The 27,815-nt window shown below is 31.5% G+C and overlaps 1 protein-coding gene across 3 annotated transcripts; it reads right to left on the reverse strand.

Annotated features, from left to right (window-relative positions):
- Positions 1 to 13,035: 13,035 nt before the first annotated feature.
- On the reverse strand, positions 13,036 to 26,330 carry LOC102662059 (putative transposase). 3 transcript variants are annotated; one of them, XM_026126329.2, is made up of 8 exons: positions 26,167 to 26,330; positions 24,423 to 24,512; positions 23,951 to 24,116; positions 14,639 to 14,948; positions 14,336 to 14,551; positions 13,975 to 14,239; positions 13,260 to 13,895; positions 13,036 to 13,171 (listed from the first exon to the last, which is right to left on the reverse strand). In XM_026126329.2, exons 3-6 carry the CDS (start codon positions 24,031 to 24,033, stop codon positions 14,231 to 14,233), a joined length of 618 nt encoding a protein of 205 aa, XP_025982114.1. In that variant the 5' UTR covers positions 24,034 to 24,116; positions 24,423 to 24,512; positions 26,167 to 26,330; the 3' UTR covers positions 13,036 to 13,171; positions 13,260 to 13,895; positions 13,975 to 14,230. The 3 variants fall into 3 exon arrangements, with proteins under 3 accessions (XP_025982114.1, XP_025982115.1, XP_025982116.1); XM_026126330.2 differs by having other exon boundaries at positions 26,162 to 26,330; XM_026126331.2 differs by lacking the exons at positions 23,951 to 24,116; positions 24,423 to 24,512; positions 26,167 to 26,330 and adding an exon at positions 17,192 to 18,448.
- Between the last annotated feature and the right edge of the window lie 1,485 nt (positions 26,331 to 27,815).

Consider the following 27,815-nt stretch of genomic DNA (forward strand, 5'->3'; position numbering starts at 1 on the left):
AATTACTAGAGTAAATAACCCAACATGTAAATGCTCTATTGGTTTTGGTGGGACAGAAAAACAGCAAAAAGGTAATGCTTGTTAGAAGAGCATCAGCTACTGTTTTTGGGTTGTGGGGTATTTGACTAGCTCGTAATCAGTTACGTTTTGCCAACAACACCCTTTCTGTACACTCGGGATGAGAGGGGAGTGGCGGTTGGTGCTCTTGGCCCTTACATGGGAATCTGTACTGCTTTGGAAGCGGAGATGCTAGCAGTTTTTCTTGCCATTGAAACACTGTTGGAGAAGAAGCTTGGTACCCTGATAGTAACTCTTGTTGTAAATAACTATATATGTTATGGTACCTTCAAATATTTTTTAAGACTGAAATGGTAGTTTCTAAGAAGATTTTTAAAAAACCATGGTGAAATGACAGAACTAGGTGTAGAAAAATTGTGCATGAATCTTGAGAAATCTCTAAGACCCCACTGAAAGGACAAACAAGAACTCGATTTGTTGTTACTTCCTTGATTCCAAATCAATTGCAAATACATTATTTTTAAAACATAAGATTTGTACTTTAGTCCAGAATTGATCTCATACCCATATATATATATATATATATATATATATATATATATATATATATATATATATCATATGCACGTATTTTTATAAATAGATATCCAAATCATATGGCAGCAACCATATTTATGGAATTTTTTTTCCTTTCTTTTTTCTTTTTACATTTTAATGAAAAAAGAACTTCAATTCTCTTTGGCTTGAGGGTTGAGGGTAAGCAGGAAGAGCAAAGGAGAAAAATAGAGAAACACTTGAATTTCAGCAAACCTGGTGGCATGCATAGAAATTCTAACCAAGAAATGATGAATTACAATATTTTGCTAATTTATATTGTAACATTAGGAAATATTATAATTTAAACTTACCAGTAATTTTATTTATATACCTATAATTTTTTTATAATTAATACAACTTACATACTCAATCCTACATTTTTTTTAAAAAATTCTTGCGTAACACATCGTACCGTATCATATCATACCAATACTTTAAATCGTATATGTGCAACAATTATCTTTTGACTAAAATGTAATTTCTATTTTTTAAAAAAAATTCATAATTTTAGTATTTTTATCTTTGAAGAAATTCGTAATTTTAATCTCTTATTTTTTTAAATTAATTAAGACATTTCATTCCTCACTTTTTAAAATATTATCATCTTACACGCGCGATATGGTACATATACTAGATACATGTTCAACTTTCTTATGGGTTCACGTAGTTTATCTATACTTTGATCGACCTTTCTTATAGGAAAACCAACTGTGTTCGCTTTTGACAACTTGACAAACTCATCATCAAGGCGTTTGCAAAACTTCACATGCAAGATGCTTGTTTTCAAACCAAAACAAAAACGCACCCTCATAAGAAGCTGCAAATGAAACAAGTTGTGCTACGGTAAAACCTGGAGTAGATAAGCCAACTGGTAGCAGCTGCATGTATTGGAAGATCATCCAATGCAAGCCACGGTTTGACACAATCCATGAATACCCACATCAAGAGCTCCACAGTAGGACCAATTTTGATGTCCAAATTTTTCAATTGCATGAATTAGGGCATTGGTTAGGAATGGCAACGGACATGGCCACGGCAGACATGAGTAGCTAACTGCTATCCGTCCCGCATGCTAAACTATCCGTTCATGTCTGTCCGTAAACTTGTGGGTACCTGCATATGTAACTACCCATAGATACCATGAATATTAAAAAAATTAAAAACTGAAAAAAAAACTCTTTTTAGTAAACAAAGAAAAATATATAATGTTCAACAATTTAATGAGAATTAGACTCTTTAAAATATATATATATTGCATAAGCATAAATTCAAATAACATTAGTCTCTTTAAAACATTAGTTAAAATAAAATTAATCTATCTAAAACATAAGTTCATTAAAAATATTAATTCAATTCTTTAAGTCTAAATAATAATAAAAACAACTTCAATTTTAATTTTCATTCTTCAATTGATATTTTACTCTTCAGCAATCTCGCTTTGGCCACTTGTTTTATGAAACAAAAAAACATCCAAATTAAAATCACTAATAATTGATATTGTTAAAATTGAAATATATATATATATATATATATATATATATATATATATATATATATATATATATATATATATTAACATCATAAACTTCTGTTTTATCTAACACATTTTGGAGTAACATTTTGTCCACCTTCAATTTAGTTGAACCCGAAAAGGACAGCAAGTTCATTCAAATATATAATTAATATGAATATTTAATTAAAAGTATTAATGTAATTACCTTTTATGTCTGTCCAACACCAATCTTTTGAATGTAATCCATCACAATGTGAAGTAAGAATTGAGATAGAAATGACTAGAAAATCTCGTGGAATCATATGTAAGGTTGTATATTTTAATTCATTAGTCTTTCACCAATTTAAATTATAATATTGCCTCCTCCAAATAAAAATCAATTCTGTCTTATCATTTTAATTAGAGCATGACATCAAGTTAAAATAGCGTAAAACACTATAATTTTCAGATTTCCAAATCAATGAATCATGCAAACTCACCAATTAAGTTAACATATCACTACTAGTAATTAGAGTATGGCAGCAAGTTTAGCAAAATTACATGTGAGGTAGATCCAACAGCCTTTTTCATTTATTCAATCTTGTTAGGTAGTAAAAGTGAAAAATGATTGCATCCCACCAGTACCGTATTTAAAAATCAAATAATCATGACATCTAGTACCGTATTTAAAAATCAAATAATCATGACATCTAGTACGCAGTCAAGTCCCTTTAATTGACAAAAGAAATCTACTATACTTATATAAACAAGACTCTAGATGGTCAGCTGTCACAACGTAGTGTTTCCATTTCTCGCTAAAAAATGTCAACATTAATCTTTGGTGACGTATCGGTCTAGCAAATTTTAACATTTATGTTTTTCTTAATAAAAAAAATTAAATGAGTTACTTGATGTTTTACCCATTCCAAGACATTTGCATTTTCAAAAACCGTAATAATGCGGTACCAATTATCTCCATTCAGAATTTGAAAACGCACAATTATCTTAGTTGATATAAAATGCACATTCTCTCTCCACCGTTTCCTATTCTCATTCTCTCTTTCATTCTCTTTCTTTTTTTTCCTACCCGTTCTTCATTCTCTCTCATTCCAGTGCAATCGAAGACAATGTTTTGGTGTTGTTGTTCTCCAAATGCCGGACAGGAATGAGGGAATCCATCACTCTCCTATTGTTTTGGCCGAAAAAGCGAAAGGTTGTTGCTTGGTTTGCCCGTTGGTTTCTCTCACGTGAGAAAAACCCAAAGGCTCTAAGATTTTTTCCTGGGTTTGACAGTTCTTTGGTTGGTTTGGCCGAAAAATGATTTTTGGGTTCTTTTGTCTCCTATCCTTATGTGTTTTCTTTTTTCATTTGGTTGTTTTGGCCGAAAAACCCAAAGGCTGATGCTTGGTTCTTTTCTCTCCCGTGAGGAAAACCCAAAGGCTGATGCTTGGTTCTTTTCTCTCCCGTGAGGAAAACCCAAAGGCTGAAGCTTTTTTGCTTGGTTTGGCAGTTGTTTCCTTGGGTTGGCTGAAAAATGATTTTTTCTGGGTTCTTTTCAAAACTATTCTTCTACGTTTTTGTTTTCCGTTTGCTTGGTTTGGCCGAAAAACCCAAAGGCTCTTGCTTGATTGTTTTCTCTTCTAAGAGGAAAACCCAAAGGCCGAAGCTTTTTGGCTTGGTTTGGCAGTTCTTTGCTTGGGTTGGCTGAAAAATGATTTTTGGGTTCTTTTCAAGACTATCCTTCTGCGTTTTGGTTTTTCATTTGCTTAGTTCTTTCTCCATTGATTTATGGGTTCTTTTCAAAACTATTCTTCTACGTTTTCGTTTTCCGTTTGCTTGGTTTGGCCGAAAAACCCAAAGGCTCTTGCTTGGTTGTTTTCTCTTCCGAGAGGAAAACCCAAAGGCCGAAGCTTTTTGGCTTGGTTTGGCAGTTCTTTGCTTGGGTTAGCCGGAAAATGATTTTTGAGTTCTTTTCAAGACTATCCTTCCGCGTTTTGGTTTTCATTTGCTTGGTTCTTTCTCCATTGATTTCTGGGTTCTTTTCCAAACTATTCTTCTGCGTTTTCGTTTTCCGTTTGCTTGGTTTGGCCGAAAAACCCAAAGGCTTTTGCTTGGTTATTTTCTCTTCCAAGAGGAAAACCCAAAGGTCGAAGCTTTTTGGCTTGGTTTGGCAGTTCTTTGCTTGGGTTGACCGAAAAATGATTTTTGGGTTCTTTTCAAGACTATCCTTCTGTGTTTTGGTTTTTCATTTGCTTGGTTCTTTCACCATTGATTTCTGGGTTTTGTCGGTACAAAAGCTTGGATTTTTTTGTGATCCTTGACATTATTTGACCATGGTTGTGTATTGTTCTTCCTTTATACAAAAGTTTAATTTTTTTGCTTGGTTGTTTTCTCTTTCGTGAGGAAAACCCAAAGGCTGAAGCTTTTTTGCTTGGTTTGGCAGTTCTTTGCTTGGGTTGGTTGAAAAACAGTTTCTAGGTTCTTTTCAAGACTATCCTTTTGTGTTTTCCTTTTTCGTTTGCATGGTTCTTTCTCCATTGATTTGTGGATTCTGTCGGTACAAAAACTTGGATTTTTTTGTGATCCTCGGCCTTATTTGACCGTGTTTGTGTATTATTCTTCCTTTATACAAAAGTTTAAATTTTTTGCTTGGTTGTTTTCTCTTCCATGAGGAAAACCCAAAGGCCGAAGCTTTTTTGCTTGGTTTGTCAGTTTTTTGCTTGGGTTGACTGGAAAATGATTTCTGGGTTCTTTTCAAGACTATCCTTTTGCGTTTTCCATTTTCGCATTCCCTCTCCCTGTTCTCCCTCAGTTCTCTCTTCTCCCTCAGTTCTCTCTCCCCAATTGGTATCTTTCCGTTCTCTCTTCTCTACTCTCCTCTATTCTTTTTCATTTTTTTTTTTGAAAATGATCTTCTGCCATCTTTGCTACAAGAGTTGTTGCTGATTTTTTGCAACAATATGATTCACAAGGCGGTCTGGAAGAATAAAGGTGTCATTTTTATCTATTTTTTCCCGTTTTTTGTCTAATTTTTATCTATTTTTTTTGTTGTTGTTGATTCTTCTCCGCTTTTTGTTTCTCCTTTATTCTTTTTCATTTTTTTAAATGATCTTCTGCCATTTTTGTTACAAGAGTTATTGCTGATTTTTTGCAACAATATTATTCACAATTAAAGTCTTGAAGAATAAAGGAGACATTTTTATTTATTTTTTTCTCGTTTTTTTTGTGGTCTGATTTTTGGGACAGGCTAACGGTGGTGCTGAAGATTTGATCTTCAATTGAACAAATAAAGAAACTGCCACCCAAAGCGTTATCTGGAATATATTAGTTGCAATTTTAAAGATTTTTCCTCCACATTTTATGTTTATTGTGTCTATAGAATTCAAACTCAGATCATGCAACATTTTAAAATTTCTAATTTGAATTTGAATTACTGCATTAAGGTTAATCTAAAATACTTTAACTGTTATTATTAATTTATTTATTCAATTATTAACATGTAATTTGAATTATTGTATCATTAAGGTTAATATATAATACTTTAACTGTTATTATTAATTTATTTATTCAATTAGTAACATGTAATCAATTAAAAATTTATTTAATTTATTCAATGTTGATGCTAATAGTAATAGTAAACATATTATTCCGATTGAAATGGATTTGTGAGATCAGAATGTGAAGAACACTTAAATAGTTGAACCCAAGCTAGGAAAAAGGTGAATGAGCACTAAATGGTCGGACACTCATTTCTGAGTTCTGACACTCAACTGCTACATTTAATGTTGTACTTTACCAAAAAGTCATTTTTCAAATGGGATTGAAATTGTGGAGGCAGTACGGTATTCATTAATGTAAGATTGTTGAGAGTTGAAATAGATACCGTGTAGAAAATTTAAGATGTTACACTAATGTTGGTAATAAATCACCATTCCTATGACTTTACGAAGGGTTTTACAATAGAAAATTAATTTTTTTTATAAAAAAAACAGCATTGTCTACAGTCCATCATAATAAAATAAATAATTAATAAATATAATTTAAAAATATCAAAGCTAAAAAATTAACGCTTAAAATTTAATTTATTCAAATAAAACACGCTAGATGTGAGGATTTATTATCAAATTCGTCATCAAAATAATTCAAATTCGTCAATGTCAATCAACATTTAATAATTTTTGATCTTTTGCGTTTAACTTGCTTCAGTTTCCCATGAATGAATGATTCTTGGGCTGTTTGGATTTTGTTGAGCTTTCACTTCAATTTCTGGATTTTGAAAGATCATATTTTTAATTTATATTTATTTTCTATATTTGTTTCAATGATTATTGATGGATTTGCATTTTAAATCAAATGACCGAAATCAATTTGCATGGAAATAAATAATTATCAATATCAGTACATTTTGTCATCATTATAATAAATTAATTTTATTTTTAAATTTAAATGTTAACATAACATTAATGTTTCAAACGAAAAATAAATAAATAATTAATAAATATAGTTTAAAAATGTCAAAGATAAAAATTAAACTATAGTTTAATTTATTAAAATAAAACACGGGAGATTTTTGGATTTGTTACCAAATTCGTCATCAAAATAAATCAAATTCGTCAATGTTAACCAACTTCAACTTTGTATTTGTTTTTTCCGTAATAATTGTCAATTTATTGATGTTTAATTAATACGCATATTTTGTTCGTATTTTTGTTAATTTTCATTTCAAATGCATGAGTATAGTTGTAGTGTTAATGTTGCTGCCATAGCTATAGTGTTTTGAATTGGTTAGTTTTTGTGATTTGTGACCCTTTTTTTTGTTTCATGAGGTTGATATTGTTGGTTTTGAATTTAACAAGAATTTTTTGAAAAGGTTGGATTTTTGGTTCTGTTTTAGATTCTACAGTGTGATAGTTTGTGGTGAATTTGCATTTTATCAACTTTGATTTTCTTTATTAAAGTTCTATTAGGAGATTGAAATGATGACAATTTAGACGTTGATTTATTCCTAAATAGTAGGTACTTAATAATAAATTAAAAATATTACACTATCAATTTTAACATATTATTCAAATTAGCTTCAATTTTGTATTTGTTTTTGTTGTAATGATTGTCAATTTATTAGCGTTTAATTAATCAACATATTTATTTGTATTTTTGTTAATTTTCATTTCAAATTAATAGGTACTTAACAACAAATAATCATAATTTTCAAATTAATAACCATATTCTGTTAGTCGTTAACTTATTCCTAATTAGTAAGTACTTAAGAGTCAATCTTAAATATTACACTATCAATCTTAACATATTATTCAAACCAACTTCAATTTTGTATTTGTTTTTATTGTAATCATTGTCAATTTATTAACGCTTAATTAATAAGCATATTTTATATATATTTTTGTTAGTTTTCATTTCAAATTAATAGGTACTTAACAATGAATTTTAAATATTCTGTTATGAAAATTATCATAATTTTCAAATTAATAAGCATATTCTATTAGGTGTATGCTCTATAATTTTTGTGTATATTGCTTTCTTTAATTTATGGTGGAGAGGATTCAATGAAAAGGAAGAAAAAAAAAACATGCAGTCAACACTTTGAAGGCATGGGCTGACACTACTAATATCTTATTGTAGCCATGTGCATCCCAAAGGTTCTTTCATGTGCCTTCTTCTCATTTTTATTGATTTTGTAAGATTCCAGTTACCATCTATAATGTTCTATGAATTTTAATTGTAGATTAAACGTGGACGAAAGGTTTATGTTCTATAATTTTTGTGTGTGTATTGCTTTCTTTAATTTATGGTGGAGGGGATTCAATCAAAAAGAAGAAAAAAAAAATACAGTCAACAATTTGAAGACACAAGTAGTCATGTGCATCCCAAAGGTTCTTTCATGTGCCTTCTCATATTTTTATTAATATTGTAAGATTTCGGTTATCACTTGTAATGTTATATGAATTTTAATTGTGGAATAAACGCAGACGAAAGGTTTATGCTCTGTAATTTTTGTGTGTGTATTGCTTTCTTTAATTTATGATGTAGGGGATTCGATCAAAAAGAAGAGAAAAAAAATGCAGTCAACAATTTGAAGGTACGGTATGACACTACTAATATCTGATTGTAGTCATGTGCATCCTAGAGGTTCTTTCATGTGCCTTCTTTTGATATTTTTATTAATGTTGTAAGTTCAATACCTTTGGGTATCAAACAATTTTTCAATTTCTTTTTAATTTTGACTAAACAGTTTACAGTTTGTTTTGATTAATTATAAACTTATTTCGTTGATTTATATTTTTTCTCAAATCTTTTTTTCTGCCTCTTGATGTTTCATGATTTAGTGTTCTTAATCTTTCATGACTTAGTGAGCTACATATTATCCAATCATGTAATCGTTTGATTCACATATTTTTATTGTGCATCCTTTCTTTTATTCTAAATAATATCAAACAATATATAGTATTAACATGTTGCCTTAAAATCATACTTTATTACCTACATGTAACTCAATATTAATTATTCCAACTTTTCAATACTCAAATAGGAGTATGAGCCCATGCATCCGCACGAGCCAAAGTCTAGTATATGCATATATTGTACACCAATCAGAAAACACTCTAGTTTCTCCGGTCTAATCTATACCTTTTTTATATCAATAATCTCTATTTATTAATTAGTTCTAGTAGAGTCTAATCTCTAGTTTATTTCACATTTGTTCATGGGAGAAAGAGGAGAGAGAAAGGTCCCATGCTAAAATCACCTCAAAGATTATGATATCCTCCCTCTACGTTGGTTTTATGTTTTTATTGACAATTGTTCTATGTTAATTTAATTATTTTGAGGTTTTCTTTAATTTTTTTGTTTAATTCTTCTGTTATTGCAATTTATATATGTTAGACGCTTGATCACTTTTCATGATTTTAGACGCTTAGGAATGAAATGAGAGGTGAACTTAACGAATTGGAATCATAGGAGGAGAACTTAAGTTTTAATTCATGACAATAAATTAATCCTGGGTGGATAAAACAAATTAGCAAGTAAAGATTGTAAAGGGTTTAATTGAACATAGCACCACGATAGTAAGAGTTAATTCAATTCTGCACATCTCCATTTCTTGAAAGAGAACGAAGATTACCTTAGATTGATTCGTCATTAGAAAAGAATTATGAAGAACCTTAAATTATTAGATTAATTAATCCCAAAATTTCTCAAACCTAAATCTTATTCAAAATATATTTTTTATCTTCTATCTAATCCTTACCTTTTTAAATCAAATATTCTACAAATCAAATTTCATTCTTTTCCCAAATTATTTAATTTCTATTTTGAATTGTGATAATCTGTCAGGGGTTACCATGCAATCTATTCAAAGAGTTGGTTGAAAAAATATGTGTGTATATTGTAAGATAAAAAGATTCATGTATCCATACTAATAATAAAGTAAATTCTATCCAAATTGAAAATTAACTTGTTAACTGCAACCTTGATTTGATTGTCAAACTTCTTACGCAAGGAACAAAACTATACAACATCTTTTGTTAAAGAAATCTGGGAGCTTAATTATGTCAAATTCACTATCTGTGTTTTCAAATGTAAGTGGGTTGACAACAATATCGGTGTGTGGACCGATGATGTAGGATTTACATTGATAGATCTTAAGAAACTCGCTTACCAGAATGACCCTTTCATCATGGCAGAACAAGCTAAATAGGTATTTTATGTTCAAGACCCTTGTGATGAAAAGTGGTTAGTGGTTCTACATGAGAAAACAATTAGTGTTAATGTTAAAGATGATGATTCACTCATTGATACTTATGTTAGTCCTTTGTCCACACAAATCTCGCCTAACGTCATCGAAGAGGAAGAAGCTGACAACGTTCATGCAAATCGTAATGATCATGATGAAGAAGAATTAATTAACATCGTCTAATGTAATTTTTTTATATGTACTTCATTGCAGTTTATTCAGTTACATAACATAAAATAGTTTATGATCATTTTTAAAATTAATATTTTTTCTTAACAGACAAATGTCTACATCACCCAGCTCCCCTCCTCCTCCTTCTACTGATTCAACATCACATTCACCTTCTACCATGAAGAGGACAAGAAAAGCAACTCGGTTGAGATCATTGGCTACTAGACCAATTGGGGCAGAGAGACCCTTGGTCCATGTGGATCCTGCAACTGGGAAAACCGACGGTCTCCACAAAAAGAAGTTAAGAACATATTTGGGGATTGTCGCTCTTGATGAGGTGGATGTGACATACGAGAATTTGAAACTAGTCTCTGCTGCTGAGAAGGATTTGTTGTGGGAGGATATTCAAGTATTTTACTTAAATGCTGCATGTTGTTGATTAACAATAAAATTGTAATTTACTAACAATAAAATGTAATTTTCATTTGTCAGACTGAATTTTATATCCCTGAAGCATCTGATTTGAGGACAAAAAATAAAATACTTCAGACCGTGGGGGAGCGGTGTAGATAATTTAAGTTTGATTTGGCGTCAAAATGGGCACTTGTAGTCGACAAGGATGATGTCGATAACACTATTTGCGAAAAGTACAACATCCGCAAGGAGAAGTGGACCCAATTTTGTCAGAGCCACAAAGACCCTTCATGGGAGGTAACTTTGTGATTTTCATTGTTTTAAACTTTAAATTTACTTATTATTGTTAGTAATAATAACTTTGGATAATGTTTAATTTTTTAAAGGATGTGCAAAATAAGGCACAGGCCATTTAGGAACAAAACATTTCCGCTCACGTGTTGTCTCGTGGGGGTTATGAATTTCAAGAAAACAAGTTGATGGAGGAGAAGAAAAAGAAACAACTAGAGGAAGCTGCTAAATCCAAAAGCACTAACATTATCATTGATCCTCCATCTCCTATCAGACAACATGTGAAGTGGAAGATGACCTGCACCAAGAAAATTGACCAAATGACGTCTGAGGCAGCAAAAGACACTACTAGAAAATAAGGTTTTAACATCGATTATTTAAGACTTTCAACATCGGTTATTAATTGATGTTAAAAGTACCGATGTGGAAAGTAGTATCATTAACATCAGTTTTTCAAAACCGATGTTAACTAATAAATACAACATCGGTTATTTAAATAAGCGATGTTATATGATACGAATTATGAAAAAAAATTTATAAATCTATAAATCAACATCGGTTTTTTAAAAAACTGATGTTGTAAGTGACATTTAACATCAGTTTTTTAAATAATCGATGTTAAATGTGACATGTGACATCGGTTTTTTAAAAACTGATGTTGTAAGTAACATTTCACATCAGTTTTTTTTTTAAAAAGCTGATGTTGTAAGTGACATTTAACATCGGTTTTTAAAATAACCGATGTTAAATGTGACATTTGACATCGGTTTTTTAAAAAACTGATGTTGTAGGTGACATTTCACATAGTTTTTTAAAAAAACTGATGTGAAATGTTACTTACAACATCAGTTTTTTTAAAAACCGATGTCAAATGTCACATTTAAGATCGATTACTTGAAAAACCGATGATAAAAAATGTTGAGGTATGTGACATTTAACATCAGTTTTTAAAAAAATTGATGTTGTAAATAACATTTCACATCAGTTTTTTTAAAAACCGATGTTGTTTTAGAATTTTTTTTAACATGATGTCTGTTTTTTCAATAAATCCCAAGAATAACCTGCAAATTTTAAAATCAGACCACACAACATATAATTTTCATTCCGTTTTGAAACAATTTTTACCAGAAAATTCAATGAGAAATTTACTAATTACTATGAATTTAAAACATATTTAATGTTGAGACATGAATTGTAAATTAAGTAAGTAAATATAAACTACAATTACAAAATTGTCTAAACATCCTAAGTTTCATTTTTCACTTTCAAATAGTACTTTTGCCCACCGGTTGCGAAGCGCCTTCAATCTTTCTGGTTCCAATGGTCTAGGATCAGTGAAATACTGCATGATATAATAAAACATAAGTTAATAATATATTAGCAATCATAATAATATTAAATTTGGTGAATTAAAAATTAACATTTCCCAATTATTCTGGAAATTTCCTAAGATTATAGTTGACATCCAGTGCATGACGTAATACCCACACTCAGTGCTTCCTTTTTGTCTATTACACTAAATACATTATGAAATTTAGATATGCAACATTCAGTACAAATTAGTCTACACAGTACTAAAATATAAGTATAAACATATTGTTTAAATAACTTACTTTAACAACAATTCACCTAGCAGGAGGCTTGGATTTACTTTGTTGAGTATCGTCAAGTCCTTTCAAAGCACTATTGAATACAAACATAGATTCTTATTGTACATTTAAAATTTTGATTTACTTGACTAATGCTAATGCAAATGTATTGAAAAACAACACTGACCTATTAATTATGCCTTTGAGGTAGTTGTCTGGCTTATTATGCAACGAACAAAACCAAATGACAACATTTTCCTTAGGCAAAATGACTACCATTTGCCAATGTGCACTGCAGTGGAGACCAATATAGGTTATTATACTATTATACATTATTTAAATTCATTTGTTGAGTTTAAGTTACTCATTCAGGTAGGCTCCTAGGTACACATCCGGTTTTGAATTTTGCATCCAATTCTTAATGTAATTTTCTGATTCAAATTGTGATTGGCCAGATCTCTGGATAGACTGTGGCTCGAGGAATCCATACACATCGATATTCCCGGCTTGCATACTTGTCTCAGTCATATGCCTATTGTTGTTAACACAAAGTAAATTATGCATGAAGGTAAAACAATAAATTAGGTAATTAACAATAATCTAAATTGACTTACAGAATCCACAACTATATAACAGATATGCTGAGACATTGACCATCGTGTGCAATTTCAGACAGATCTTCATGCTTTATGTACAAGGGGAAGTTTTCATTAAACAGACTAAACAAGGTAGCATCCCACATAACCAGCAATGGCTTCAAAAACAGCTGTGGGATGGTCAATGTTATTAGATATAGCGGATCATCAACCTCATCATCTAGCCTATCTGCAGGTTTCGCGGGTCTCACAGCTCCTTGTTTATCCAACATAATTAATTGACATAATTTAATCACAATAAACATTTTAATTGAAAAAATAAGCATTTAATGACACTAAAATACCTGTTCTAATAAACGCTTGACAAGATGTGTCAGCCAAGCAAGGAATGTGTTAAGAGCCTGTCCCATGACCTTAACCTCTTTAGTGGGTACAGGAATGGGAGCATCTGCTTCTCTAATCTCCTCAACACCAACCTTGACTTGATCATGCAGCAAAGGAATGTTGTGAATGGTTGTGGATCCCTCATAAATTCTTCCTAGGGCAACCAGGCGAGAAGGATATTCTTCAATATACAACCTGCATTTGTATGAGTCACCGGTGTTTGGATTGTTCCCTGAGGGATCAACACAACTCTCCTTTGTGCTGACACGAGCAGCTGAAGGACCAACATCAAGTTCAGCAGGCAGTGCGAGTCCCTGTGATTGCATTTGGCTGAGGGATAACATTAGTCGTCGAGTGACTTTTTCTGTGATTGAATCCTCTAGTTGGTCCTTGATTTGTTGCGTGAACTGTTGCAGGTATTCGGGAGCAATGAAGGAGGTCCTTGAAGCTGATCCAAAGTATTGTTTGATGGTTATACCGGCTCCTACAACACGCACACGACTAGGGTGTTCTGGTCGCCCAATGGCAGCAGTCAGCATATCATGACGTCCATGGGTAACAAAGGAACCCTGTGAGGCCTGCTCCTCAAGCGCATCCTGTGAAGAACACATTTATTCTATACTTAATCACACAATAAAAAAAAATAATTACAATTATGAATTGAAAGTGACTTACAATCTTGTCAACAATTTCATTTGCTGCTTCAAATGTCATGTCACCAGTTTTCTTGGTGCAGGCTAGCTTTCACTTCATGTGTCGTTTGATGGGAGATGGAGGATCAATGACGGTGTCAGTGCTTCTGGATTGAGTAGCTTCCTCTAGTTTTTTCTTTCTCTTCTCATCCATCAACTTTTTTTCTAAATATTCATAATCCCCACGAGACATCACGTGAGGGGCAGTGTTTTGTTTTTGGACGGCTTGTGCTTTTTTTTCACACATTCTGTAAAAATGAAACATTAATGAAACTCATGATTACAATGTATTATAATAAGTTCATTTAAAGTTAAAAAAAAAATGAAAATCACAAATTAGTTACCTCCCATGAAGGGTCTCTACGGCTCTGACAAAATTGGGCCCATTTCTCCTTGCTAATGCCGTACATTTTGCATACAGTGTCATCGACACTATCCTTGTCAGCTGCAAGTGCCCATTTCGACATCAAATCAGACTTAAACTGTCTCCACTGCTCCCCCACAGTCTGAAGTATTTTTTTTGTCCTTAAATCAGATGCTTCAGGGATATCAAATTCAGCCTAACAAAGAGTAAATTAGGTTTTATGAATACTAAATTCAAATATTTGGCTAACAAACAATATGGAACATGAAATAATACATGATACCTGAATATCCTCCCATATCAAATCCTTCTGAGTAATAGGGACATGCTTCCAATTTTCGTATGTGACATCCACCTTATCACGAGTAACGATCCCTAAATATGTTCTAAATTTCTTGTTGTGGGGACCGTCTGCTTTGCCAGTAACAGGATCCACATGGACAAGGGGTCTCTCTGCCCCAACTGGTCTAGTCACCAATGATCTTAGGCATGAGGCCTTTCTAGTCCGCTTCAATGGTGGTGACGACGAATGCGATGCTACACCAATAGAAGGAGGAGGAGGCGGAGGAGAGTTTGGCTGTGTAGCCATTTGGCTGTAAACAAAAAAAAACATTAATTCAATATGTTATAAAAATATAAATGCGTATGAATGTAATTAAATGAATTGAAATTAAGTACAAAATAAAAAAAAATTACATTAGACGATGTTAATTAATTCTCTTTCATCGTGATCATTACTATTAGCATGAACATCGTCAGTTTCTTCTCTAACGACATTAGGTGACAGTTGTGTGGACAAAGGACTAACATAAGTATCAATGTATGAATAATCATCTTCAACATTGACACCTATTGTTTTCCCATGTAAAACCACTGACCACCTTTGATCACAAGGGTCTTCGATATAAAATACTTGTTTCGCTTGTTCTGCCATAATGAAAGGATCATTCTGGTAAGCGAGTTTGTTAAGATCCACCAACGTAAATCCCACATCATCGGTCCGCACATCGGTATTACTGTCAACCCACTTACATTTGAAAACACAGACATTGAATTTGACATAGTTAAGCTCCCAAATTTCTTCAATGAAACCAAAGTAAGGGATGAAAGCTACACAAGGATTGTCATCATGTACACTAGCGAAGTGTTGAGATTCAGCCCTTAGGGTAACCCCACTGTTTTGCATTGTACTTTTTTGGTCTTGTGCTTTTGTAAAGAAGGATACAGTGTTGTTTGCACCCAAACTCTTACTTACGTGGCTAACATAATTTATGGAAAAATCATTTATGGAAAAATCCACAAATAGAGCAACATAATTTCAGGATCACTGCAAGCATTCATTAGTTTCAATCACACAATAGTTTAACTATTTCGTCACATTACATAGAAATAGTTTCAGTCTTGAATTCCTAATATTATCTTTTTCCTTGTCCTTTCAAAACCAATCGAATTTACAGGGATCCATATTGCATTCTTTTTTAAAATCACTTTCAAGCCGTACCATTTATTCCTAAAAAAGCACTTGGAAGCTAAGGTGAGCCCGCTGCCAAGTCAGTTTGAAAGACACTCACCATGAGCCTGCCCCACTCATTCTCTCAAGCAAAATGCTAGGTGCTAAGAGAAATCCAATTAATAGCAACCATATCACAATTCTGCACCATCTGAAATTTATCACCTTCCTACCAACATGCAAACTTTAATAAACAAGTGACTAGCCCATTCGAAGATAGCAAGAAAATCCTATCCACCATAGTCTGCGCACAAGGTTTCAGCTATTATCTATAAAAAAATTCATCTTTCATTCTATTAAGTTTCAATTATTTTTATTGCTGAAAATGATCTTTAGTTTTTGTTTTAGCTTCAGAAACTAGAAGAGTTAAGATAAAACAAATTAATGGATCAATCAAGTAAAAAGTATTTGAACATAAATCATACTACCATTCTTCGAATTGCTAAGGAACGAAAGTTTGCGGTGAGAAGAACTTTTTTTGTGAAAGAGAGATGGAGGAATTGGGAAGGGAACTTTTTGTTGAAGAAAGAATTTTTCAATTCAAACTTCTTCTATACGCAACAAAAGTCTATTTGTATCAATTCAGCAAAATCATCCTTTTTCCAATAATTTATTATTATTTTTAGCTAAAGTTAAGTAGCTTGGGCTTAACGTGCCTGAAAAAAAAAAAGTAGACTTTCCTTTACAACTTATCAACTTAACGTAATTTAACTATAAATATTATTAACGTAATTTAACTATAAATATTATTAAGCTTGGGCTTAACGTAGATTTTCCAATTATATTTTATAAAAATAATTGCAACTCCAATAAAAACAATTTAACTATATATTATTATTAACGTAATTTCTATTTCTACTACTCTTAAAAACAATTTAACTATATATTGTTATAAATCATGTGGATACATTTTGTCACAATCTAAACACGTCAGTCGCATCAATTTTTCCTTTTCCCATATAACTCCAGAATTTCAACCGTTAGTCAACTTGAATCTCCTATTATAGAGGCATTTTCATTCATACACCCCAAATTGTTGGAAAAATAAAATAAACAATAAGCAAGAAAAACACACACGTGCTTTTCTCCTAATAATCACCTCAAGCGACGTATAAGCAACCAGGGAGGGGATATCCCCAAAATGCTCCACAATTAAGAAAACATGTGACATTTTCATGAATTACAATTAAGAAAACATGTGACATTTTCATGAATTACGGAGAACACCAAACAAAAATTAAATTAATGCAAATGGCAGAGTAATGTATAAAAATGAATTCTAAAAACCGTAAAAGACAACAGAAGAGGGGGGAAAAAGAAGCGCACCTGGAAGTAAGATCTGGCGAAGAGAGTGGTGGTAGTGATCTGAGTTCTTCGAGGAGAGGTATTAAATTTGAATTTGTGAATACTACTCTTGCAGTAATTGTGGGACCAATTTGATGAGGGTTTAGGGTTTTACAGGAGAAATGACGTATAGGCCCAATTTAAGAATTTGGTTTGACAAAAATCTAGTTAAAGTGGGTTTAGGTAATAGAAATTGGACACCATGATTTTTATAATTGGTTTTGGGTCTGATTTTACGTAGACCCAACTGAACCTAATATAGGATAACCTTTTTTAAATTTTAAAAACTTTTTAAAACATTAGTAAAATGTTTACAAGAATTTTTAATGTAATATATATTTCTTCAAAATCAATTCTTGATAATCTGAAACAAACATAAGTAAGAATTAGAAAGAACGTGAAAAAATTATTTTATTATTTGATAAATCATGATATTAAATTATAACTTTGATTTTAAAGACTTTCAGCTAGATAATTAAAATTAATATTTTTTTATTAATTGATAAAATCGTGATATTAAATTATAATTTTGATTTTTAAAGACTTTCAAGTTTCAACTATATAAATTTAAATTAATAAATCTAATTTCAATTTTATGATTAATTTCAAATATCAAACAAGCATTTGTAACATTTCAAATCCCAATAGTATATTCCCCAAGTTTAATAAAATTCATATCAACCCGTTAGCTAGGTGCACTTCACGCAGCTAGCAATAAATCAATAAATTAAATAATAGAAAAACTAAAATCATGAATTTTAAAAAATAGATGAACAAAAAATACGTTTTAATCAAATAAATAATGTATGCATACATTCTATGACTTTTTTGACAATAAGTTATAGTATCGTAAATTTCTGTAATAATTATATTAAAAATTATATCAAAATATTTTTCAATTAATTGATATTATAAAAAAATTGTAACAATTTTTGTTTGCTACTAAGTATATAAATAAATTGATAAGATTGTTTTAATTTAACTAGTGATTTTAAATTTAAGTTTTAATACAATATTAAATATTAATAAGGATGAATTTTTTATAATAAGAACTCGGTGATAATCATTTCATAAATGATAATCATACTAAATTTGAGTGTGTCGTGGTTACGAGACCTAATATACTATTCATGTTCTGAAACTTAGTTCGTGAATTAAAATTTAAAGTTTTATTAAGTAAATCTAAAAAAATATATATTTAATTGAGTATTAAAATAACTTTTGACAAAAAATATTCATCACTATTTAAATATAATTCTTTTTCTTTGTTTCTTGTTTCCTAAATAATTTTTTTATTAAATTTATTAACAAAAAATTCACATAATTAACAAATGAAGTTAAAAATAATAAAAAAATGACAAATATAATAAAAATAAATTACATGTGGATTATAATTAACTCTATATTTGAAGACTTAAAATATAATTTTCGTGTCTCATGAAAATATTTTTATTTTTGTTCTGAAAAATTTGTTTAAAAATAATAAAAATATCATTTTTTTCAAATATAATAATTAAATAAAAATATATTAATAATAAATTTTAATTTTTTTACGATATAATTATTTTTATCAACATTCTATAAAAGTTAAACTCTATTATTAAAAACAATTTTTTTTTTCAAATTAACTAATATAAAATAATTTATATAAATATGTGTTATATTTAAATGATAATCATGAAATAATAAAATTAAAATTACGAAATTCATTTTAAAAATTTAGTTTAATTTTTAAATGCTTACCTTTTGAATTTATTATTGTTTATTAATTATTATATTTTTTTTAATTAAAATATAATTAATAACGCAATATATGATTTTTTTAAAATATATAAATAATTTAAAAAAAAGTTTATATTAACATTAGTTATTTGAAAACCGATGTCGTTAAACACTTACAACATCGGTTTTCAAATAACCGATGTTAATAGGGCGATATTAAAACTCATTTTTTTAGTAGTGAGAAATTGTTGACAAGATTGTAAGTCACTTTCAATTGTCAATTTCAGTTATTTATATTTATTGGTTGATTGATTAAACCAATAAATGTGTTCATTACAGGATTCCTTAGAGGAGCAGGCCTCATAGGATTCCTTTGTTGTCCATGGATGTCAGGATGTACTGACTGCTGCCATTGGGCGACCAGAGCACCTTGGTTGTGTGCGTGTTGTTGAAGCCAGTGTCACGATCAAACAATACTTTGGACCGGCTCTAAGGACCTTCTGCACGTCTTCACCCATGACTCCCAAAGACCTGGAGTAGTTGACGCAAAAAATCAGGGACCAACTGGAAGAGTCGATCATAGAAAAAGTGACTTGACAACTAATGTTGTCCTTCAACCAGATGCATTCTCAGTTTCAATTGTAGATGCAATTACAGGGACTCGCACTGCCTCCTGAGCCTGAGGTTGGTCCTTCAGTTGCTTGTATCAGCATAAAGGAGAGTTATGTTGATCCCTCAGGGAGCGACCCAGACACGGGTGACTTAGACAAATGCGGGTTGTACGTCGAAGAAAATCCTCCCCGCTTGGTTGCCTTAGGAAGACTTTATCAGGGGTTGACAACCGTTCACAACATCCCTTTGCGCAATGATCAAGTCAAGGTTGGTGTTGAAGAAGTTAGAGATGCAGATGCTCCCATTCTTGTACCCATTCAAGAGATTGAGTTAGGGGGTCAGACACTTAACACTTTCGTTGCTTGGCCAACACATCTTGTCAAACATTTCTCAGTTAGTGAGTTAGACAGTTAACACCTTCATTGCATGCGGAGCTGCTAGGTATCTACAATAGTTTAACTCTAGCATGGAATAAAGGATACAAGAAAGTGATTTGTGAAACAAACTCACTAGCATCCATCAAGCTCTTGACAAAAAAAAAAGGTCATTCAAGCATTAAATTAAATGTAACATTTAATGTCTTTCATGAACTAATTATTTTGATAAGTATAAAGTGTCACATGCTTATTCAACCCTCTCCATACTCGACATCTTGTGGCAGAGTGCGTGTGTTGCAATAATATGACAAGTGATTCCTTGAATAGAATCACTATTTTCATTTCTAAAAGGAACCACACAAATTACAAGGAAAAGAACTGCGAGACGGTATATAAGCAAGCTTAATCAAAGGATTTAACCCCTGACATGGGTATATATGTTTTTACAATAAAAGCTAATGGTAAAAAGACAAATTAAAATAGAAAACTCTAGGTGTTCAAGAGGCCTAATCTCTCCCAAGGCCCTAATTCCAAATTCCAACCTATTATTTCCTCCACTAATATTTTCTCTCTGCACAACCAACTCAAATTCCCTAGCTATTGTCACTACTAATTAATGCCAACTTGAACTAAGGAATTTCATTTTCCTATACTAGGGCAAGTGCATTAACCCTCCTCCTTTTCCTTGCATACTTCTTAGTGATCTTGGGCTTGGGCTTGGGGTTCTCTTCATGTTTTTCCTCCTTCTTTTCCTTCTTTTCCTCTTCAACGAGGTTCTCTTCATGTTTTTCCTCCTTCTTTTCCTCCACAAGTCTACGTCAACGACGGCTCAACAACCTGTTCATCTTCAATCGTCTCTCCATGTTGAGTTTGCTTTATCTGATCATCATGTGGCTTGTTCATTTCTTGTGTAGGAGGATTCAATTGTTGATTGTAATCTCCAACAGCTTCAATCATCATCTTGAAGCCTTTAGAGCGGGCAACCTTGAAAGGAATTTCATAATGCATGGATGAATTGGGCAATGTATTGATTAGCTTTAGCCCTAGCTTTTTAATACTACATTATCCCTTATACTTGTTTTTCTCTTGGCCATTCCGAGAGTGAGTTTGTTTGATAGTTCAAGGATTTTAAGCGTATTCATATTCATAGAGCCTTTTGTAATACTTCTCTTGGCACCACTTTTTCCAGCCCTTATGTTAATTTCTTCTGCCGCTTCCACCTCATCATCATCATTTTCTTTTTCCAGCCTTCTTTTTTTCGTAAGCCTTTTTAATTTTGAGCTTAATTGAAGGTGGGATATTTTTGCAAGCACTAACATCTCCTTTGAACCCTATCTGATGCTTTTTAGCTTGGGTTATTCCACCATTTGTTGTCTTTAGGCAAAAATCATAAGTTAGGGTCCGTTTGTTGCTTATATCTTTTAGGGAATTCCATTCCCAAGCCATATCTAGGTTGTCACTTGTAGGCTTAACCAATGCAAAATTGGCTTATGAACCAACATTTTCGAGAAACAATTGTTCACTTGGTGGCTACCATGATGAAAAGAAAATGGAAATAAGAGCTAGGAAAATGAGATACTAAAAATAATTGTGAAAGCCTAAGAAGAAATATAAGAAGAAAGGGGAATATATACAAAGTCTAGTTGTTATCATAAAAGAGGACTTGGGGAACTTAATAAAAAACTTACGTTCTCACTCATAAAAATGAGGCAATATATAGGTGGAACTTAAGAACAATACATCTTTGTAAAAGAGTAGGGACTTAAAGTGGGGAAAAATATTAAGGGAAGTTTTGTAAATCAAAAGAATTAGAAAGCTATATTAGAGATATAGATTAGTTTAGTAAGTTACTAGCATCAATTATATAAGACACAATGTATTCATATAATGAGAGAGTTTTGCTCATTTAAGCATTACTCCAATATTAATGAGTTTTACCTTTTTCTATCTTTCTTTCTTCCACTTTTCCATTTTCTTCATTTTTCTTTCTTCCATTTGCACTCATTCATTCATGGCAAACATGAGATTTATCATGGTATCAGAGCAATGTCACCCTCCACGCATAATTTTTTCAGCGTTTCTCAGTCACTGAATCCTATAGATTCTTCACTCTTAAACTGCACAAAACCATGGCCTTTAGACTGGCCAGAAGCATTAATCGAAATCTTGCAAGATAGAATATTCCCAATATCCTACAGCACCCTTTTGTTTCTTCCTTCACCACCCATGTTTTTCTGCTTATTCTCACCACCAATATTGATGGGTTGTTGTTGTTGTTCCAATCTGGAAGCCTTAAAAACACTTTGATGCGGTTCTTGAAATGTTGACCCCAAAAACACTGTCGAGAGTCGAGAACATAGATGACAAAAAACCCTGAAGACCACCGTTCTGTGCCTCTCCTCTGCTCATGTCGGTTCTCGCCACTGCAGAATCAAGCATTGTGTTTGTTTGTTGTTGATTTCTCTGGACCTTCATGTTGTTCAACAAATGATCTTGTTACCGCTGTAGAATCAGCACCACTAGCATTTCCATTATCAAAAATAGAACCTCGAGATTCTCTCCATGTCTAGCACTACCCAATTTTCCTTTGCCTACAGGGTGTTTGATTAAATGTTTTTGAAGATTTTGAAGGTATTGACTATTGTTTGAAGTTCTGCACTATTTCAAAAAGGTGCACACCAACTGTTTGGTGATTAATCTTTTTATTGTTTCATTGATATTGGGCCTGTTTTGATGATTTTAGCTCTTGCATGTGTGGTGGTTAAGCATTGTTCATTTGTTTGCTTCTGTCCATGATAGTTAAGTATTGTTTTAGCTTCTGCCATGAGTGGTTAAGCCTTGATTGCTGTTGGTTCACAAAGTATTTGTGAAAAGTCCTCATTGAAGACAAATTTTGTGATTCTTCTATTTTGTTGATGTAAGTTTTTGTCCATGGTGATTAAGTATTGTTTAAGCTTTTGCCATGGATGGGTAAGCATTGAATTATTGTTTTGCTATTTGCTCTTGATGGTTAAGCCTTGTTGCTTCTATCAAGTGGTTAAACTTTTGAGGTATAGTTTCTGTTTAGTGGTTAAGCTTTGATAGTTTCATGCTTTGATGATTTGAGCTTCTGCCAAATGGCCTTGTTGTTAATTTCGCTTGATGGTTGAGATATTTGATGCTTGCTTTGGACCCTTGGAAGAAGATTGAGAAAACCGATGTTGGTAGAAGATTTCTAGAAGCTATGTACCATGGTTGCACCTACATTTTGATTTGTTTCTATATTTTTGTTTTGGCCGATGTATTTTTGACATGTTTAGCTATATTCCAATTTTTCAGATTTTATTCTCATTTCCTTTAATGTTGATGTATATCTTCTCCAACTTCCAGCTTGCGTGGGAGGGGGATATTAGAGATATAGATTAGTTTAGTTAGTTACAAGTTAGTTACTAGTATCAATTATATAAGGTACAATGTATTTATGTAATGAGAGAGTTTTGCTCATTTGAGCATTACTCCAATATTAATTAGTTTTACCTTTTCCCATCTTTCTCTCTTCCATTTTTTCATTTTCTCCATTTTTCTCTCTTCCATTTGCACTCATTCATTCATGACAAACATGAGATTTATCAAGGTAATCGATAAATTAAAAAGAGAAGGCATATTAAAAATGAATAAAAAAAATGAAAAAGCTTTGTGACCATATTGAAAAAGTTTGAAGGAGTAGAAAGAAGATTTTTCACATAAGCAACAAGAAAGAGCACCATATCCTTTCTTACTAGCTAGCAAAAAGTTAAGGATATCAGTATTTAAAAGATTTGAAAATTTCTTTAAAATTTATGAAGGATATATCAAGTTTGAATGGAAGCCCAGAGTTGGTTTTTTGGGTTACTGTAAAATAACATTAACTATCAATCACCCACACTGAGCATTGCCCACAATGCTACATGCCAAAGATACAAACAAAATTTAGGAAGAATATGACAACTAAAAAAGTATAACTTAAACCAAATTAAAAAGGTCAACGCAAAAAGGGAAGAACGTAACTTACAGTATCTTTTCTATCAATTTTCTCTTTTCTTTCCTGAGGCTTCCCGATCCCCGTTTTTTTAGGCAAAATATTAGATTCACCATGTGACTTAACTAAATTAGAATTTAGCTTGCTGCGACAGGATCTTCTACGATGATATATCCTCAACCATGCCTCCCATGTTTTGCTAATTAAATAGATAGAATCAACCAAATTAATCCATAATAACCAAACAAAAAGTTAAGGGGATAAATAGTATGTCAAAGAATTATAATTTTTCTTTAAAATTTATTGAAAACATATCAAGTTGGACTAGAAATAAAATAGGGGTTGAAGCAAAATATAATTAACTATCAATCACCCACTGAGCAAGTCCCACAATGCAATAATGCCAAAGATGCAAACATACTTTAGGAAACATATGACAAGGAAAAAAGTTTGACTTCAAATCAAATTAAAACTGTTAACGCAAAGAGGAAAGAAAGTAACTTACAAAATCCCTTCTATCTATTTTCTCATTTTGCTCCTGAGGTTGGCGTCTACCATTTAATCTTGCACGAAGTCCATCGGAGCTACTCATGTTCTGCTAAAAAGATTTGCACAAACAAGAACAAAGAACACTACATCAGTTCATAATATCAACCAAAATCCTACAAATAAACCAAAACTAACATAGAAAGTTAACTTTTAATCTGAAACACATGTATCAACTCACAGATACGCAAGTCCAGAGATAAAATTAGTTACCCTATAGTATTTTTTTTCTCACCAAAAGAATAGTTTAATAGCCCACACGCTTGCAACATTTATAAACTGAATAAATGCATATGCTTGACTTCTCGGGCATTCGTTAAATGCATCATAGGAATGACAGTAATGTCAGTGAATTTTTTTTTTTGAGGAATGACTACAATATTTTACCGGCACTTAATATTGCTTTTCGTGGCAATTGTAATGGCCTTCAAACGTTTTGCTTCAAAAAAAGGTGTGGTTTAAAAAATAGTGCAGTATAGTGAAAACCCTTATTCAAAATATACGTTTCGAGTATTGCTTTATAATGATTGAACTAGGTGCAGAATACTTGTGCATGAATCTTGAGAAATCTCTAAGACCCACTGAAAGAACAAACTATAAGTCACTTTGCTTTATCCCAGATCAAACACATTATTTTACAAAAAAAAAAAAATAGATTTTCACTTTACTAAAAAATTGATCTCATATCCATATCATAGGCAAAGACATGTGAATCATATGGCAGCAACCATTTTTATTCAAACTCATTTTTTCTTCACATTTATACCGTATCATATCGTACCAAATACATACTTGAACCCATATCTATAGAAAAATCTTAAGTAATAATAATATTAGTAAAATTTTCCAACTTTCCTTAATTATTTCAAAATAGATTTCTGCAATTATTTCCTTTCCCATATAAAATAGGATCATTATCCATTTCTTCTCAATAATGCAAGTGAAATAAGGAGAAAAAACAATAAGGATAGGTCATTTAGGATAATCCGTTCAAATAGACAAAGTAATAATGCCTAAATACAACAGCAAATGTAGCAAGTGAAACCACAAAATCCACCAGATAAATGCACAATTTGATACACATACAGTGTACTCTTCACAAAATTAAACAACGAAACAAACGAAATTTCTACTTTTCAATTTCAGATAAACTGTAGCAAGAAAAAATCTTGAAACAAAACAGCAAATACACAATTAGATATGCACACTAACATACTCTACATAATTGTAAACAACGAAAGAACATAAAAACTTATTCATTTCAATTGCAGATAAACTCTAGCAACAAAACAACAACATGCACCACAAACATTAATACCACAACAGAAAACGAAAAACAACAGCAACAAACCACTTAAAACAATTCAAAACCAGCAAAACACAGGGATATGAACAAATCTACAAAACAACAAAGAAAGAAAAGGAAAAATGACAATCCATAACAACGTCCCAGTGCTGATTCGAGGAATCTTGTTGAACTGGTGTGCAATCCGGAAAACTCTTCAAGATTCCTGTTAATTTTGCTAACACGAACAGAACAAAAACCTAGAGCGTAATCAGAACCATGCACCGTTTCCGATCTCGCGTTTTGAACAGCGCAAAAGAATTTATAAGGCATCAACAACAGTTGTTTTTGAAACCAAAGGGGAAAACTATATGAACTGAATGTCAGAGAGGAAAGAAAAAAACAAAACACACCGTACATAGGGAAGCAAAATGTGGAGAGAGTGAGACTGCTGTGAGGATAAGAAGCGAGAGCTTCAGAATTTTGCTGGAGAAAGAGAATTGAAGTTAAAAGAAGGTGTCGGTGAGAGAGAATGATGGCAAAGAAAGTATAATATTCAGTGAATTGAATTGAAGAATCAGTGACAAGGATAAACTGCTTGGAGAAATGATGTGACTGCCCAAGGCACTATTAGTTCATATTTATATTAAACAAATATAATATTATATTATGGAATTTTCTGGAAAAATATGAGTTTGTCCTATTTTTTAATAGTTACCATAAGTATTTAATTTTAAAATAATATTTTTAATAGTTATAATAAATTTTTCGTGTGACTGATTAGGACATGTTTATCAACGTACTTACCCAATGGTTCATACAGGTAGTTTATGAAAAGAAGAAATCAATGTATTTTTACTATTTTTTTAAAAATTAATTTGTTATTTTTTATAAAGGAAAATTTTCAAATTATGCTGAAATCAATATGAGAATTATTATTTAAGATCTAATGGTAGTTATTTTAACCGAAGTGATTTACAAATTAACAAAAGGTATCTAATGCTTATGTAATTACAGGCGAAGATGAAGATGTTAAGCCTAAAAAAAGAATTAACTCCACAAACCAATAAGTTTCTTCTTATTTTAGCAATGGTAATTAACCCCACTAGCATATAGTAACTGTTGAAACTAACTCTGACCATTGTCCACTTCTAACAATTTGACAAACTTGTTTAACTCACCATCAAGGCTATTGCAAAAGCTTCACATGCAAGGTGCTTAATTGGTTTAAACTGAAAAGGAAATCACAACCTCATAAAAACTAGAGTAAATAACCCAACTCGTAACAGTTGCATTGCTTGTAGTGGAAGATTAATTAGATCGCCCAATGCATTCACGAATCGAAGATGAGGATGTCAGCATGTTCTTGCTTTCCTTCATCTTGCATGTTGACGTTTGCCATGTTAATTAATCAAAAGCTTGAATTAAAAAAAAAAACTGAAAGCTTTACTTTGGAAGATTATGATTTTATAATTCATTTTAGATAAAATAATAATAATAATAATAATTTTCTTTTGATATGAAAATAAAAATTATTATTGAAATTAAGTGCAAGAAATAATCAAATCCAACATGCCACAATATGAAGAGTGTACTCAGCAACTTGTTACCAAGTACTCTCTCTGATCTCAATTATAAAAAAAATCATACTAATTAATTAAGAAAATTAGTTAAGGTTTAATTTTGTTAATCTCGCTAAGAATATAAGTTTTTTCTCAAACTATCTTTCATTGAAAATTGATATAAAAAAATGAGTTATTGGAAATAGAATCTCAATTATATTAATGTTATTTTAGATACTGTCTCTTAAATATAGTTAAATTAGTTGAAATTTACTTTTATTTGGGACTAAAATATATGAAATTTTGTTTTTTATATTCGAAACCAGAGGGGATACTCCTTTAGTTCCATAAAAATTGATCTTTTAGCATTAAAAAAGTTTTATATTGACTTATGTTTATAGTTTTTAATGAGCTATTAAAACTTTTATTTAAAATTTTTCCTAATAAATTACATTAATCCAATGGTTGTTGAGTATTGTGCCTCTCAATTTTTCAACTACCATTG

This window comes from Glycine max, chromosome 17, assembly GCF_000004515.6.
Source record: "Glycine max cultivar Williams 82 chromosome 17, Glycine_max_v4.0, whole genome shotgun sequence".
NCBI lineage: Eukaryota > Viridiplantae > Streptophyta > Magnoliopsida > Fabales > Fabaceae > Glycine > Glycine max.